General features: G+C 48.1%; 1 protein-coding gene and 1 long non-coding RNA gene across 6 annotated transcripts; one reads left to right on the top strand and one right to left on the bottom strand.

Moving 5' to 3' along the window:
- Positions 1 to 265: 265 nt before the first annotated feature.
- LOC111924457 (uncharacterized) lies at positions 266 to 9,835 on the bottom strand. Of its 5 annotated transcripts, XM_086874910.1 has the most exons (6): positions 9,681 to 9,780; positions 9,177 to 9,229; positions 8,211 to 8,364; positions 3,408 to 5,511; positions 2,245 to 2,323; positions 266 to 2,057 (listed from the first exon to the last, which is right to left on the bottom strand). In XM_086874910.1, the coding sequence occupies exons 5-6, from the start codon at positions 2,264 to 2,266 to the stop codon at positions 1,162 to 1,164; spliced, it is 918 nt and encodes a 305-aa protein (XP_086731036.1). In that variant the 5' UTR covers positions 2,267 to 2,323; positions 3,408 to 5,511; positions 8,211 to 8,364; positions 9,177 to 9,229; positions 9,681 to 9,780; the 3' UTR covers positions 266 to 1,161. The 5 variants fall into 5 exon arrangements, with proteins under 5 accessions (XP_086731036.1, XP_086731035.1, XP_023776382.2 ...); XM_086874909.1 differs by lacking the exon at positions 9,177 to 9,229 and having other exon boundaries at positions 9,681 to 9,807; XM_023920614.2 differs by lacking the exon at positions 3,408 to 5,511 and having other exon boundaries at positions 9,681 to 9,786.
- A 2,793-nt stretch (positions 9,836 to 12,628) lies between these two features.
- LOC147645203 (uncharacterized) lies at positions 12,629 to 15,232 on the top strand. The gene is made up of 2 exons (XR_015282437.1): positions 12,629 to 12,837; positions 13,153 to 15,232. It is a non-coding gene; the product is annotated as an uncharacterized LOC147645203 (long non-coding RNA).
- The last annotated feature ends 390 nt before the right edge of the window (positions 15,233 to 15,622 follow it).

The following is a 15,622-nucleotide window of genomic DNA, read 5'->3' as shown; positions in this document are numbered from 1 at the left end:
CACCCCAAACTTTGGGTGTCTCATTCCAGACCCCACCCCACCTCCCCAGTCCCAACTCCAACCCATCCCATCCCTGCTGGATATCAAGACCCCCTTCTCAAGCCCTATTTCCCCCATTTCACACCTCCCAATCCCCATCCCAACAATCCTGCCCCACCCAATGCTCATCTCACCCCTCCTGATTTGCATCCTACTTCACCCAGTCCCCTTCCAACCCCATTCCACCTGATGCCTTGAGGAAGGCTGACCTACAGCAGAGGCTGGACAAAGTTAAGAATAAAGTTTATTAAAAGGCCTTAAAGGACACACCTAGAGCAGCACAAGAGCCAGGCCAGGGCTACACCCAAGATGGACCAAAAATGGTCACAAAAATGGACAACTCATCACGAGGTCTTACATTTTTAGAAGTTTAGGTCCATCTGCATATTTGGGTTCATTGTCCAGTTACAGCTTCAGATGATCAAGTCCCATCCTTCTTGTTTTTTCTCTTCAGTCCACCCTTGTTTATGCTTTTGGGCCTGGAACTTGTAACGACTGTCCTTGGATTCAAGCTAGAAAAGGAATTGTTTTGTCTACCTACTCTGTGAAGAGAGCTCACTAACACTTAATAGGAAGTTCAAAACTACAAACCAAGACAGTGCAGAATATGAAAAATATGAAAGCTAAAACTAAAGACATCACACCCTGAGGGGCTGTGGAAACCAGTAATTTTGGGTGGGACTGAGTAGTTTTCAGTGGTATTGAGTGGTTTTGAGGTGACAGATCAAAGCCTCTAGGCTCTTTGAGTGGCAAGAAATGGAGACAACTCCACCAAATACCCCCAAAATCCCCAAATACTCCCAAGTATCTCCTTGAATCCCAGATTCCCTTAAAGCACTAGTGAAAAGTGAGGCTTTAGATGCCTTTGATGAATTCATAGATTTTGCCCCAATTTTATCTGTTTTACAGGAATGCTGATGAACCAAAAGATAGAACCAAACCAGAACGACCACCAGCCCAGTCAGTGTGTTCCCAACACAGATCACTGGGAACGTGGGTGACCAGGGCTCAGGCCAACGTGAGTCCTCTGATGGGGTATGGAGCTGGAGCAGAACACGAAGCTCTTCCTGCACCTGAGGCACTCGCAGGGCTTCCCTTACTGGTGCCTCTGTTGGTGTTTGGTCAAGTCAGAGCTCCTGGAGAAGCTCTTCCCACACTGGGGACACTCGCAGGGCCGCTCCCAGTGTGGATGCGCTGGTGGATGATGAGGCTGGACTTTTGATTGAAGCCCTTCCTGCAGTCAGGGCAGTGGAAGGGCCTCTCATTGGTGTGAATCCGCTGGTGGACAAGGAGATGGGAGCTGGTCTGAAACCTCTTCCCACACTGAGGACACTCGTAGGGTCTCTCCCCAGTGTGGATGCGTTTGTGGGTATTGAGGCTGGAGCTCTGGCTGAAGCTCTTCCCACATTCCCGGCACTCGTAGGGTCTCTCCCCAGTGTGGATGCGCCGGTGGGTGACAAGGGTGGAGTTGTTCTTGAAGCCCTCCCCACAGTCAGGGCAGCGGAAGGGCCTCTCATCCGTGTGAATCGGCTGGTGCGCGAGGAGAGTGGAGCTGCTGTGAAACCTCTTCCCACACTCAGAACACTCGTAGGGCCTCTCCCCAGTGTGGATGCGTTGGTGGATGATGAGTTTGGAGTTGCAGTAGAAGCCCTTCCCACATTCCCCACACTCATAGGCCCATTTCCCAGTGTGGATCATCTGGTGGCGGATCAGGAATGAGCTCCGGCTGAAGCACTTCCCACACTCCAAGCACTTGTAGGGCTTCTCCCCATCCTGAAGCCGCTCATGGACCACCAGCTCAGAGCCCCAGCTGGATCTCCGGCCGCCTTCCAGGCACAGGATGGGTCTTTCCTCCTCAGAGCACCCTGGGATGGGTTTGGAGCCCCTCTTCCTGCGGGATCTCTGAAGTTTTTCTTCCCTGTTGGATTTCTGCACTGTGGAGCTGCTCAAACTGGCCTCTTCCATGAGGTTCTGCTGTGGGGATTTGTCCTCCCTGGTCTCCATCCTCAGCTCCTTGTCTGGGGGAGGAAGGACAAGGAGAGGATGGGATTTGCCTCCGTGCCAGAGGGAATGGGAAGGAGATCCCCCCAGTGCATCCCCGGCAGGATGGCGTCAGCAGTGGGGTTGTCCTGCAGCCAGGGGCCCATGCTGTGCTGGGAGATGGAGCAGGAGAGAGGGGGAAAGGGGCACTGACTTCCTCCTCACCTGCCTGGGTATCGTGGGGCATCTTCTTCTTCCTCACAGCCTCCTTCTCCGTTTAGTCGAGGTTTCGGCATGGGAAATCCTGGTTTGGGGAAAAAATACAATGCATGAGCACAATGGGTTAGGGGTTTCCTTCTCTCCAAGTCCATCTCTAGAAGTTACCATCCATAAAGAGCACCCAAACACCAAGATTCAGCCATGAAAATGCCTCCCAGGAGTTCCCCATCTCTGGTCTGTCCCCTTTGGTGTTTATGGGTTCCCCCCTGTCCTCCCCAGGCTGCTGGGAGTGCCAGAAATCCCAAAAGTTCCCTGTCTCCATCTCCCAGCTTAGGGATGCTGGGACTCCCCAGTGTCCCCCCAAGGGGCATCTTCTGCTCAGCTTTGGAGTTCTTCGTTCTCCACACATCCCCCCCAAAAAATCCCAACCCAGGGACCCCCCAGGATATCTGGGCGAAGCTCCCCCTGTTAGAGTTCAGGAACACACATAATCATGAATGATTATATGAAGGTGCTTTATTGAAGAGCTCTGGGTGTCAGGGGTACACAGACTCAAATCTGACCTGTCTTTTGACGGGTTTGATCCCCCCAAGGGGCATCTTCTGCTCAGCTTTGGAGTTCTTCGTTCTCCACACATCCCCCCCAAAAAATCCCAACCCAGGGACCCCCCAGGATATCTGGGCGAAGCTCCCCCTGTTAGAGTTCAGGAACACACATAATCATGAATGATTATATGAAGGTGCTTTATTGAAGAGCTCTGGGTGTCAGGGGTACACAGACTCAAATCTGACCTGTCTTTTGACGGGTTTGAACTGAACATGTTTTATACTCTATCATTATACAACTTACATATTAATTGTTTAACTTACATTGTTCTATTGTATGCATTGTTTTTACCCAAGCATGGGTTTCTTGTGATCCCCCTCAGCCCCCAAACATTGTTCCTCATGTTCTTTAAACAATAATTATATCTAATCACATCTAACAATTGTATCATTTATCATCTACCGACTACACAGGTGCAGTTTGCCCTGATCTTTAGCAAGTACAAGGCCTAACATTTCTCAGGGCCTACTTTTCCCAGGGCTTGGCAAACCTAACTTTCTTTCTAAGTCCCCAAATTTTCTAATATTTTAAGACCTTTTATACTATCACCCCTCCCCAGTCACCTGTGGGATGCGGGGTGATGATGCCACGGGTGGGGGCTGTGAATTCAGGGAGTGCTTGATCTGGTGGTTCCTTCTCCTTTCCCTGATCCTCCTTTGTACCTCCTCTTCCTCCTGCTTCTTGTCTTCCATTCCTCTTCCTTCTCCTCCCTAACTCCACCTCCTTCTCCTACTTCCATCTCTTTTCGCTCTCCTTCATCCCTCCTCTTCCATTCCTCCTCCCCCAGGAGCAGCGAAACCCTCGGTGCCCATTCCTGAACCCCTCACAGCCCACAGGAGGAGTGGGGATGGAGCCGAGACAGGTGGGGATGTGTGGAGGCGGAAGAACCAGCCAACCTCAAAATCCAGGCTCTCCCCGGGAGAGCTTCTCCCTAGGCCAGACATTTTATCTCATGAAGAGAAAAAGTGTCACTCCCAGAGGCCTTTAAGTTGAACATGTTAATTTGTTACACCCCATTGGTTTCCCTCCCTATCAATCCACCCCGATACATGTATCCAAGTTTCCTCCGCCCTTCTCCATCCCTATAAATATCCTGGTTTTTCCCCAGTTCAGAAAGCTGTTGTCACTGGCTCCCTTCACTGAGGGCCCTGCTATAATAAAGGCTGTTTCTCAGTGGAATGCCATACAGCTCTCTAGTCTCTCTCTCTGTGTCGCCTGCACGCTGCCGCTGAGCTGAGATCACTCACCAGGCAGAGGACGTGCCTGTGCCCCTGGGCAGTCCTTTTCAGGACGGCTTCTTCAGGGTAGTCATGGCACCCCTGCCATCGACACCACCGCGGCAGGGTTGGGTAGTCTGGGGCTCTCCCCTGCTCCCACCCGCTGGGGATGGGGGGAACCCGGTCCGGGGAAAAGGAGAAACTGGGAAAATTGGGGGCTGCAGATCCAACCTGGGGCTGGCTGGGGACCCTGGCTGGGGACTGCCAGCCCTTGGGGCTCCTCTGGGGAGATCCAGAGCGGGGAACGCAGAGAGGGCTGGGGGATCCCAGGAGTGGCAGCACTGGCAGGGACTGGGGAAACTGGAACTTTAGTGGGGTAACTGGGAATGATTGGGAATGAGCACAAGCATACTGAGGGCAACTGGGATATACTGGGAGCATCTGTGACCATACTGGGAGGACTGAAATCACACTAGGAACAACGGGAACTGTGACAAGGACAACTGGGAGTGAGTGGGTCTACACTGGGGGCAACTGGGCATGACTGAGACCATGCTGGGAGGGGCTGGGATCATCTCAGGAGGGACTGGGACTTTAGTGGGGGCAACTGGGATCACACTGAGAGGAACAGGGAACAACTGGAACCATCCCGAGGGCAACTAGAATCCTAGTGGGATCACAGTGGGAGCAGCTGGGCCATGCTAGGCAAAACTGGGACCATACTGGCAGCAACTGGGACTGCACTCAGGGTGACTTGGAGTGGCTGGGAGCAACTGGGATCAGGCTGGAAGGTACTGGAACCATGCTGAGGGGACTGAGAACACAACTGGGATCATAGTGGGAGGAACTGGAAGTAACTGGGAAAGAATGGGATCATTCTGAGGTAACCAGAACCTTGCTGGGGCAACTGGGATATACTGGGAGTGTCTGTGACCACACTGGGAACAGCTGGAACCACACTGGGGGAAACTGGGAGTGAGTGGGACCATGCTGAGATGGACTGGGACTATTCCAGGGACAACTGGGATCATACCAGGAGGAACTGGGAAGAATTGCAACTATTCTGGGATCATACTCAACTGGGATCATACTGGGATCATAGTGGGAGCAGCTGGGTTCATGCTGGCTGAGACTGAGATCCCACTGACGGTGACTGGAAACATACTGGGATTGACTGGGAGTGGCTGTGAGCAACTGGAATCATGCTGAAAGCGACTGGGAGGAGCTGGGAATGACTGGGAGCATGCTGGGGCTGACTGCGATATACTGGGAGAGACAGGGAGTCCCAGGGATCACACTGGAGGCTACTGGGGTCATAGTGGAACTGACAGGGAGCAACTGGGGGCCACTGGCCTCATACTGGGAGTGACTGGGATTAGACTGGGAGTTACTGGGATCATACTGGGAGTTACCGGAATCATACTGGGAGTGTGAAATGGAAACTGGAAAACTGGGGAAAAATGGGAAAAAACCAGAATAAATTAAAGGAAAATAAAAGGGGAAAACAGAAAAAAAAAATCAGGGTGAAATAAAAAAAAATGGGGAAAAATCAGGAAAAAAATTGGGAAAAATTTGACAGAAAATTGGGGAAAACCAGTAAAAATGGGAGGAAAAAAGGAGAAAACTCAAGGAAAAAATGGGAAAAATTGGGGAAAAAAATCAGGAAAAAATCTGGGAGAAATCTGGAAAGATTAGGAAAAAAATCAGGAAAAAAAACAGGAAAAGAAGGAAAAAAATCAGGAAAAAACAGGAAAAGTTGGGGAAAAAATGGGAAAATCAGGAAAAATCTGGGAAAGAACTTGGAAAAATCAGGGAAAATCCAGAAAAGAATGAGGAATAAAATGTGGGAAAAAATGGGAAAATATTGGGAAAAAAACCCAGGAAAAATCAGGGAAAACTTAGGGAAATTTGAGAAAAAATTGGGAAAAAGCTAGAAAAAAATTAGGTAAGGAAGAGAGAAAAATCAGGAAAAAACGGGAAAGGCATGAAAAAATTGTGAAAAATCAGGGTGTAAATTCTTCTCTAAAAAATTCCTTTTCTCTCTCTCTGATTCTGCTGCACTTCTGTATTTTTCTTTCTCCACCTGGATTTCTCAGTCTCCTTTGGGCCGAATTCTTTTTGGCATCCTCCCTTGTGGGGAGTCCCACTTATCTCAGTTCTTAAGGTTTGAAGAAAACTCCTGGGCTCATTAGCATCTTGTTTCTCGTGGTTATTAGAAGGTCATTACAAAACTTGGCAGGCCTCTCCAGACTGACTGCACAAGCTCAATTCACCCCACCCTGGCTCATTTCGCTCTGATGGTACAAAACGGCCCTGAACCCCGCGGCCTCTTCACCTTTATATCTATTTTTACCCTATTAACTACAGACACGTGTATTGTTATTATGTTTTAACAAATAAGTTTTCTGTATCTACTTACGTAATTAAAACTGAGACTAACTCTAAACCAACAATTCCTTGTGCTCCCAAAAACTGCAGAATCATGGAGAAGGAAGAACTAAAAACCATACCTTTTTTCCTCCATCTTTACTCCATGTATGAAACCCCTCTAAAATCTGTATTTTTCACCTCAGTGACATATTAAACATTTTACTACTTTCTACTTAATCTTTTCCAAATCTCAGTTTGCCCAGGGATATTTGGAAGCCCTTCTGTCAATTGCAAATAGGATTGATACTTTTTCAGAGAACAGAATAAACAGAGAAATGCCTCTACGTTTCTGGACTCCTACACAGGGGAAAATACCAGGAAAATAAAGCTGAAAAGACCCTGGGAAAAATCAGGAAAAAATTGGGAAAAATATTGGAAAATTGAAGGAAAAAACAGAAATATTTGAGGAAAAATGGCGAAGAAATCAGGAAAATAATTGGGAAAAAATCAGAGAAAAAAATGTGAAAAAAAAGGAAAATCAGGGGACAAACAGGAAAAGGATAAAAAAATCAGGAAAAAATCAGAAAAAAAAATCAGGAAAAAATTGGGGAAAATCAGAAGAATCGGGAAAAATCAGGAAAAAAAAATGGGAAAAACCCGAGAAATACCAAAATAATCAAGGAAAAGTTTGAAGAAAAAATTGGGAAAAAATTGGAAAAAAAAATCAAAAAAAGAAAAATGAAAAAAATCATGAAAAAAAACCAGGAAAAGTCAGGAAAAAATCGGGAAACTCAGGAAAAAGACTGGGAAAAGACTGGGTAAAATCGAGAAAAGAGGGAGGGAAGAAACCTGGAAAAAATCAGGAACAATCAGGAAAATAATTAGGAAATACAGGGAGAAATCAGCAAAAGATTTTGGAATAACCAGGAAAAAATTGCAAAAAGGGAAAAATCAGGAAAAAATGGGGGAAAATCAGGAAAAAAAATTGGGAAAAAAATTGGGAAAAAAAAAGGAAAAATCAGGAAAAGAAAGAGGAAGAGGACTAGGAAAAAAATGGGAAAAATCAAGGAAAAAAAATCAAGGAAAAAATCAAGGAAAAAAATGAGGAAAAGAAATCGGGGGGAAAAAACCTTGGAAAACTGGGAAAAAAAACTGGGAAAAAAACAGGAAATATTTAGGAAACAAACAGGAAAAAATCAAGTAAAAATGAGGAAAAATAGGGGAAAAACTGAGAGAAATCAGAGGGAAAAATCAGGAAAAATTGTGAAAAATATGTGAAAAAAATTGTGACAAATGAGGGAAAAATCAGGAAAAGAAAAACGGAATAAAACCTGGAAAAAATCGGGGAAAAAAAAACAGAAAAAAAAAGAAAAAATTGGGGGAAAATCAGGGAAAAAAATTAGGAAAAACAGGGAAAAAATCAGAAAAAATGGGAAAAAACAGGAAAGTTAGGGAAAAATTTGAGAAAAGACAGAAAATTTTGGGAAATGAAGAGGGAAAAATCAAGAAAAACTGGGAAAAATCAGGGGAAAATCAGGAAAAACTGGGAAAAAATCAGGGGACAATCAGGAAAATTTGAGGAAAAACTGGGAAGAAAACAGGAAAAAATTGGGAAAAAAAGGATGGAAGAATCAGAAAAAAATGGGGAATATCAGAAAAAAACTAGGAAAAAATCAGGAAGAATGGGGAAAAAAAATGGGAAAATGGGAAAAATCAGGAAAAAACCAGGATGAAAATCCCCCAATCCCATTTTTCCATGGAATTTTAAGAATTGCCTACCTGGGAGGTTGTAGAAGAATTTCCAGACCTGGGAATCCTGGGAGTGGGGAAGGGTGAAATTGTGGATGAGCTGCTCCAGATTTTTGGGAAGGTAGATGGCCTGCTCCTCTTCCAGCTTCCAAAATGTTTGGATGAATCCCACACCTCCTTCCGGCTGGAAATCGTGGAAAAATCATGGGAAAGCTGTGATTCAAATGCATGGACTTCTGCCCCCAAAACACCCTTTTATCCCGCCAAAATTTCTATTCTCCCCCCCACCCCCCCACCAAAATATTAAGTTTTAAGATAATTAAATGGGGACTATATGGGGTATTGGGGAAAAACAGATTGGAAATGGAGGAAAAATGGGGAAAAAATGGGAAAAAAATGGGATAAAATATGGAAAAATGGAATGGAAATGGAGGAAAAATTGGAAAAAATGTGAGAAAGGAATGGAAGAAATTACAGATAAAATTGTGAAAAAATGAGATAAAACCGGGATAAAATGGGGGAAAAAAATGGGGGAAACTGGGAGAAAAATGGGGGGAAAAAGGGAATAAAAATGGTAAAAAATGAAGCAAAAAATGGGAGAAGAATAGAAGAAAACGGTGAAAACAGGAGAGATCATGGGGAAAAAATTTGGGATAAATGGAGCAAAACTGGCATAAAATGGGAAAATTGAGAAAAAGTAGATTAAAAATGGGGAAAAAATGGGGAAAAAATGAGAAAAAATGGGGAAAATAAAGGGAAAGCAGAGGAAAAATGGGGAAAATATCAGAAAATTTGGGAAAAATGGAAATGAAATTATATAAAAAAGGGGAAAATGGAGGAAAAAAGGAGAAAAATGGGCGAAAAAATTGGGGAAAATAGAAAAATAGGATAAGAATGGGGAAAAATGATATGAAAATGGGAAAAAAAATGAGGAAAAATTGGATAAAAATGTGGGGAAATGGGAGTAAATTAGGGGGAAATGGCAACAAATTGTACCCTAATTGGGAATGTCCGGGAGTGACTGGTCTCATCCTGAGGTGCTGAGGAAACTGGAATCACACGCGGGGAGCAGACACTCCTGGCACCGGGAGCCTCGAACCCCTTTCCCGGCCGTGCCGCCCCTCCAGCCCCAGCACCCCCTCCCGGGGTCCCCGCTTTGCGGCCCTGGGGCTCTCCTCTCTCTGGGGTCCCGCTCACGGAAGCCGCGGCTCTCCCGGGGCTCCCCAAAACCGGGGTCCCCCCGCCCCCGCGGCCCCGGCAGAGCTCGGGGGGCCCGGCCCGGGAAGTCAAACCCTCACCATGGGGGGACCCACATCTCCCCGACCCCGCCGGGGCTCTGCCGCCACCGCCACCGGGACCCCCAAAAACACCTCCCGGGGTCCCCCCGAGGGGCATCTGCGGCTCGGCTCTGGAGCCCTGCTATCCCCAAACATCCTCCCCAAAAACCCCAAACCCATGGACCCCCGGAGTATTTGGGGCGAGCTCCCCCTCCCCGGGCACCTGCGGGATGGGGAGCGATGGTCCCGGGGGGCTGCGAATTCAGGGATCACTGGAGCTGAGCCGCTCCTCCTCCGCGCCTCTCTCCACGCTTCCGGCTGCCGCTCCCATCATGCTCCGCGGCGCCCATAGAGCGCTATTCCAGCCGGGACTCCATCTCCCGTCATGCCCCGCGCCTCACCGGAATCCATTGGAGCTGCGTCTACAACTCCCGTGATGCTCCGCGGCCCCATTAAACCGTATTATACCGGCACCTACAACTCCCATCATCCCCCGCGGCCCAGATATTCCCGGTAACAGCACCCCAAGTGCCCGCCCGGACCCCGAAGGGCCCCCGGATTCCCCTCCCTGACCTCCAAGTGCCCCCCTGGGCCCCCATGTGCTCCCCCGAACCCCGAATTGTCCCACAGAACCCCCAAGTGCCCCTCCAAGTGCCCACCCGGCTCCTTCAATTGTCCTCCAGTCCCCCAAGTTCTCTCTAAATTCCCTCCCCAGACCCAAAACTGCCCCAAATGTTCCCCCAGAAAAGTCCCCATGGACCCCAAAGTGGCCCCTTTTACCCTGTCTGAGAAAATTATTAAAAAATATGATCAAAGGACTAAAAATAGGTGTAATTAGCATAAAGAGGGAGAAATAGTGACTAATTAATTAATGTAGGGAATTGTAGTACTTTGAACCAAAGACCGATAATGTTTTTAGTTGCTAAAAATGTATCAATTCTTTCATATAAATATAAAAATTAGGTAATAAAAATACAGAATAATAGTATTGTAAAAATTAAAAATTTATTTTTATTAATTTATTAGATTTTAATGATAAAGAAAAGTTGATAAATGTTCTCAATGTTTTGGGATGTCAGTCCCAGGTGGGCGATGTCAGACGTGCTGATGCTCGTGGTGAGGAGCAGGTTGTCCAAACAGGGGCAGCCCACAAGGGTCTCATTTGTCCCCCTGACCAGACCTCCTCAGGAGACATTCAGCATCAGGATTGTAAAGAGTAAATCGTGACCTCCTGATCAGTACACAAAGATGTTTTACAGTTTGAACAGTAGAATGTTGTCACCATAAGGTGCCTTCTTTGTTAATATACCTCAGGTTGTGTCATGTTTGTTAAATACCAATGTTGTTGTACCAGCCTTCTTTGTTAAAATATTGTTATAAATTAAATTAGAATTTTGATAACTAGGTTCCTTGGCTTAATGGCAGATTAATTAAAAATTAATACAATTTACTAAATTGAATAGTAATGTGGTATAAAAGAATACAGTTTAGTAAAAGAATACAGTTTAATAAAAAATTAAAATTTATATATGTAATCTGCTAGAAATTAAGTATGATTAAAGCATAAGCAAAACTGACCAGGGTACGGGGGCTTCCCACCCTGCCTCACGTTCAAAACAAAGCACTTCAAGCTAAACTTATATACTGTATACTTATACATATTCATTCATGTTTCCTGTAAGTCTCCTCCTATTTCCGATTTTTCTGACTTTACATCACTTTTCTTTACAGTCTATGCCTCACTTGTTGTTAGGGGGTCTTCAGTCTTCTTTTGGTGGTCTTTTGGCGAAGGCTTCTCCTCTTCCTCATTGTCCTTTGGATAACCTTACAGGTTTGTGCGTGTGTACTAAGCCTTGTGTTATGTTAGTCTACTAATTAGCCTTATGTTTACTAATCTTTAGGCCCAGTGCCTAAATTTGTTCTAATTTTGGTCCATTTCAAGGCCATTTTGGTCTTGAGACACCATTTATCTTCTAAACGACATCCTGTACCTTAATTTTGACATGCAACATCTGCAAAGGGGTACATCTGCTTTGTAATACTGATTCTTGGTTGTTTATAATAACAATTTTAATAACAGTTACAATTTAGTTAGCACGAACCAATTCCGTTTATTACAAATACAAATACCCCTTATGTCCCTTTTTATTGGTTTCCATGCTAACGGCCTTGCTTTCTTCCTTGCTATGGATAAACTTGTATTTTCTCAATTTCTCCTTTTGCTAACTCAATTCTTTGGCCTGCAGATCAGCTGCTAAGCCCATCCACATTCACCTCTTAGTCTTCAGAGGGAATCTTTGAGCACAGTGAGAATCTCCCGCTGTGCAGGAGGGTCCCTGTGTGCCAGCTGCAGCTGGGACCTCAGCCATCTCCTCTCTCAATAGGTGCCCCTCTGCAGCTTCACAAGAAAGGCCAAACACCTCCCTCAGGGACACCTGCACCACACATTTCACATCTCCATGCCCATGCCCACAGTCCCTGTCACAGCTGCATTACCAGCTTGCTGCTGTGCAGATGCTGCCACCACCCACAGCAAGGCCCTGTGTCCCTGAAGGGACCCGCCCTGCTCTGTGGCCTGGACTCAAGGTGGGTCCCTCCTGCCAGGGCAGGGCCCAGCACAGCTCTTCTGTTCAAATAAAGAGATGGAGCTCTCACCCCAGTGTCCAGCTGGTACCACCAGCAAAGCCCACACAGCACCAGCCCTGGCTGAGCTCCATGTCCAGGAGCAGGCAGGGCTGACCAGAGTGTGGGTGGCAGGAGCCAGGCAGGGGCTGCTGTGACCAGCAGTGGGGAACTGAGGGGCTGGGGGAGTCCGTGTTGAGCATCCCTGGGATGAGGGCACATTTCCTTCAGTGGCATCACCTGGGCCTGGACCTCCTCCAGTGCCATGCCCAGGAAAAGAGGAAACCATCAAGGGCATCTCCTGGGACACCGCCTGACCAGCAATGTCAGCAGACAAAACCAAGGTTTTGTTTAGCAATGACCCTTTGATGAAGTCAAAGATTTACAGTCAGGGCAGTCCTCGAGTACAGATGGGAGTACACTTGGGGCAGACACCTAAGGCCATGAAGTCATAGCAGCCTCTGGGGTGACAGCAGGCTGAGGTGACAGCAGGCTCTGAGGTCACAGAGGTCCCAGAGCCCCATGGTTGCACAGCACCACGAGGACCGAGCAGTCAGTCCTTGACCACGACTGTTGGGCAGCAGTGGTGCTGACATTGGGACAGCGGTGTCAGGACAGCGGTGGCAGCAAGAGCTGCAGGACTGGCAGAGGGCAAGGCACCATGGCCTTTGCTCTGCGCCTCCTCCTCCTGCTCCTCCTGGCAGTGGCCCTGCCTGACAGGGCTGCCCAGGCTGCTCCACAGCGAGCACAGGGAGCAGGTGAGCCCGCAGCCTGGCTTCCCTTTCCTGGGACAGCACTTCCTTCTCCCTGGGAAGAGTTGGGGATGGTTTTCCCCAGGGCTTTGGGGAGGGTTTCTTCTGTGGGAGGGAGAGAGTCTCGAGGAGCTCTGGGCTGGGGATGGGGAGAGACCAGAGCCAGCCCAGAGCTCCCCAGGTCTCTCTGCAGCTTTGGCCATGTCTACTGACATTTGGCTCCCACAGCCTTAACCAAACCCCTTGCAGTTCCCAGTTCCCTAAAACAGAAGGGGATCCCAGCTCACCCTGGTAATGGTCCTGATCTGTGCTCCCTTCTAGATTGGGATCGTAACTTGCATTATCTGGATGCCCTCTTGGATAACGGCTTGAAACGCTTGGAGAATGCTGAGGGCAAGTTCTCAATGTGCTTTTCCTGAGAGAATAATTGGTGTCAGTGTGGCAAGAGCTTCCTCGTGTACCATATCTCTTAACATAATCTCAGGCTTGATGGATTCTGGAAACCTTGCCCTGCTCCATTCTGGAGCCCTGAGTGATTGCACAGCATCGCTGTCAGTGGGAGGAAGGAGCATTTAGCTGTCAATCTTCTTCCACTGAGCAATGCCAGTGTCACCTTCCGTGTGCTCTGTGCAGCCATGGAGAAGAGCAGAGAGGGAAGGGCTGGGCCCAGGGCTGTGCCTTGGGGCTGTGCCTTGCATGGCTCCTTTACCAGCCCCAGGGAGCCTGAGCTGCTCCTGCTGCCACTGCCAAGCCCTGGCCCTGCCTGGGGCTCAGATCAGAGCTGATGGCAGTTCCAGGGTGTCCTTTCTCCCCTGACTGCCATTCAAGAAGCTTCTTCTATCCTGGTGTGGGGCAACTACAGGCATGTGGTCTCCCTGCATGTGCTCCTGAGTGGAAGGCAGAGATGAGGAAGTGCCTTGGAGGTCAGCAATCAGCCAGGTGCCCTCACTATCACTCCAGCCTGAAAGAGAATCTTGAGCACTGTCCAGGACCTGTTTTGTCCTGCCTTTCCTTGCAGCTGAACTTATTGATGAAGGTGATCCAGCTTCCCAACCCATGTCCAGGACTCTGCCCTTGAAAGATGGTGAGGGTAGGTCAAGGCCTTTCCCCCTGGGAGAGCTGCCAGCTCAGAACCTTAAAGCTTGTCCAGCTGGCAGCAATGAGAGAAGCTTCTGTGGCTGTTGAGTTACAGGTGTGTCTGCAGGGAGGACTCTCCCAGCTCCTGGGTTGGTTACTGTGATAAACGGGCCAGGAGACCAGCTCCTTTTAAAAAGGCCTTTATTAAGCAGCACAGCTCTGGGGTGGGGGCCCGAGGGGTCGCGCACACCGCCACTGCTCCCACTGGACACCGCAGAAGAGGAGGATCCGTGCAGCTCTGTCACTAGGGCAGAGCTGGGCCTTCCTTCCTCACGGGAGTCCCTGGGAAGAGTCCTTCTTTAGGGCTCATAGTCTAGGCTGTCATCCCAGTCGAGTCTCCTCGAGGTTATGTCGGCCTCTGGAAAGAAGTCAGGGGACTCCTCTGGGTCTTCCTTGTTCGATGGTGCTGTTTTTATTCCTTCCCTTTTGCGTGGCTCGTTGTTTTGGGGTTTTTTCCAGTCTGGGTGCATCCCATAAGTCTCTGGTCTCTCTCGTTTGCATAAAAGTCAGTATGTCATCTTCCTCCTCAGGACGGTACAGCAACTCGGGAAAGGGATACAGTGTTGCCATGTGGGAGTCTAGGAGCAGTGGGGGCAGTGCCTGGCTGAACACGAACAAGAAACACAGGGTACAGCAACTTGGGAGAGGGGGCAGGGCCTGGCTGAACAAGGAACAAGAAATATGGGGTACAGCAATTTGCGACAGGGGTACAAGGTAAGTAAGGAGTTTACAAACAGCAACTGTAACATATTATTCTTAACAATATCCTGGGACCGGGGTACAAGGTAAGTAGGGAGTTTACAAACAGCAACTGTAACATATTATTCTTAACAGTTACTGCATACAAGCCCAGCTCCCATCACAGGGGTGATTAGTGTGTTCCTGCTGACCCCACAGGCTGAGCATTGCTTTTCTGGGATTCATTCCTGGGAAATGGATCTACTTGCTGTCATGGTCCTCTGAGGAGGAGGAACAAAGCTACAGGAGTTATGAAACCCCATGAGCCATCCAAACCCATGAGGCAATGTTGTAGTGCATCTAAAAATCTTGGTACCTCCCAAGGGTAAAACTCACTTCTGGTTTGTGTAATGTTAGTTCCTACCTGAAAACCTTCTTTCCCTCCCCGCCCCTCCCATTGGCTGTGACCTCCCTGCATCCCCTAATCACCCCTGCCCCCTGGTATAAGAGATAAGACCCAGAGCATTTTGCTCTCTCTCTTGCCCCGGATGGACAACAGACAATAAACCCGGGATTATTCCAGCAAGTTTGAGCCTCCTGTGTCTAGATACTTTGAGTCCATGTTGTATCCACTCCAGGACCCCCTCCGCCACCTGTGCCCGCCCGACCGTAGGGGCTGAACAAGCCCACATTAAAGGCTTATCGGAGCCAGGGTGAGCCGTTCTTTGGAGACTTTGGATGCAGTTTAAAAAAAAAAATACAGCAAAAAAAGTTTCCGAAAAGGAGTCAAAAATCCTCCAGAACTGGGGGACCGATTCCAGGGCAACAAGTATCTTTCCACCGCCAGAAAACTACAGAAAAAGGTAAGATTGAACTCCAACACCGGGCCGGGAGGGCTGGAGAGTGAAACAGGCCCCGGGGGACTGTGTTCCGTGTAACTCCTTCCCAGCCACAGCAGCCCCAAGCGTGTGGGGTT

Source organism: Cyanistes caeruleus, unplaced genomic scaffold (genome assembly GCF_971803275.1).
Source record: "Cyanistes caeruleus unplaced genomic scaffold, bCyaCae1.hap1.1 HAP1_SUPER_29, whole genome shotgun sequence".
Lineage (NCBI taxonomy): Eukaryota > Metazoa > Chordata > Aves > Passeriformes > Paridae > Cyanistes > Cyanistes caeruleus.
Note: the sequence above shows the minus strand (reverse complement) of the source record. Positions and strands in the feature narration are given on the sequence as shown.

Excerpts from the sequence above, each read along its gene's own strand:
- LOC111924457 (XM_023920613.2), bottom strand. The coding sequence starts at position 2,266 with ATGCCCCACGATACCCAGGCAG. Across the intron at positions 2,058-2,244 it reads GCCCCACGATACCCAGGCAG|ACAAGGAGCTGAGGATGGAG; the intron begins GTGAGGAGGAAG and ends TTCCTCCCCCAG.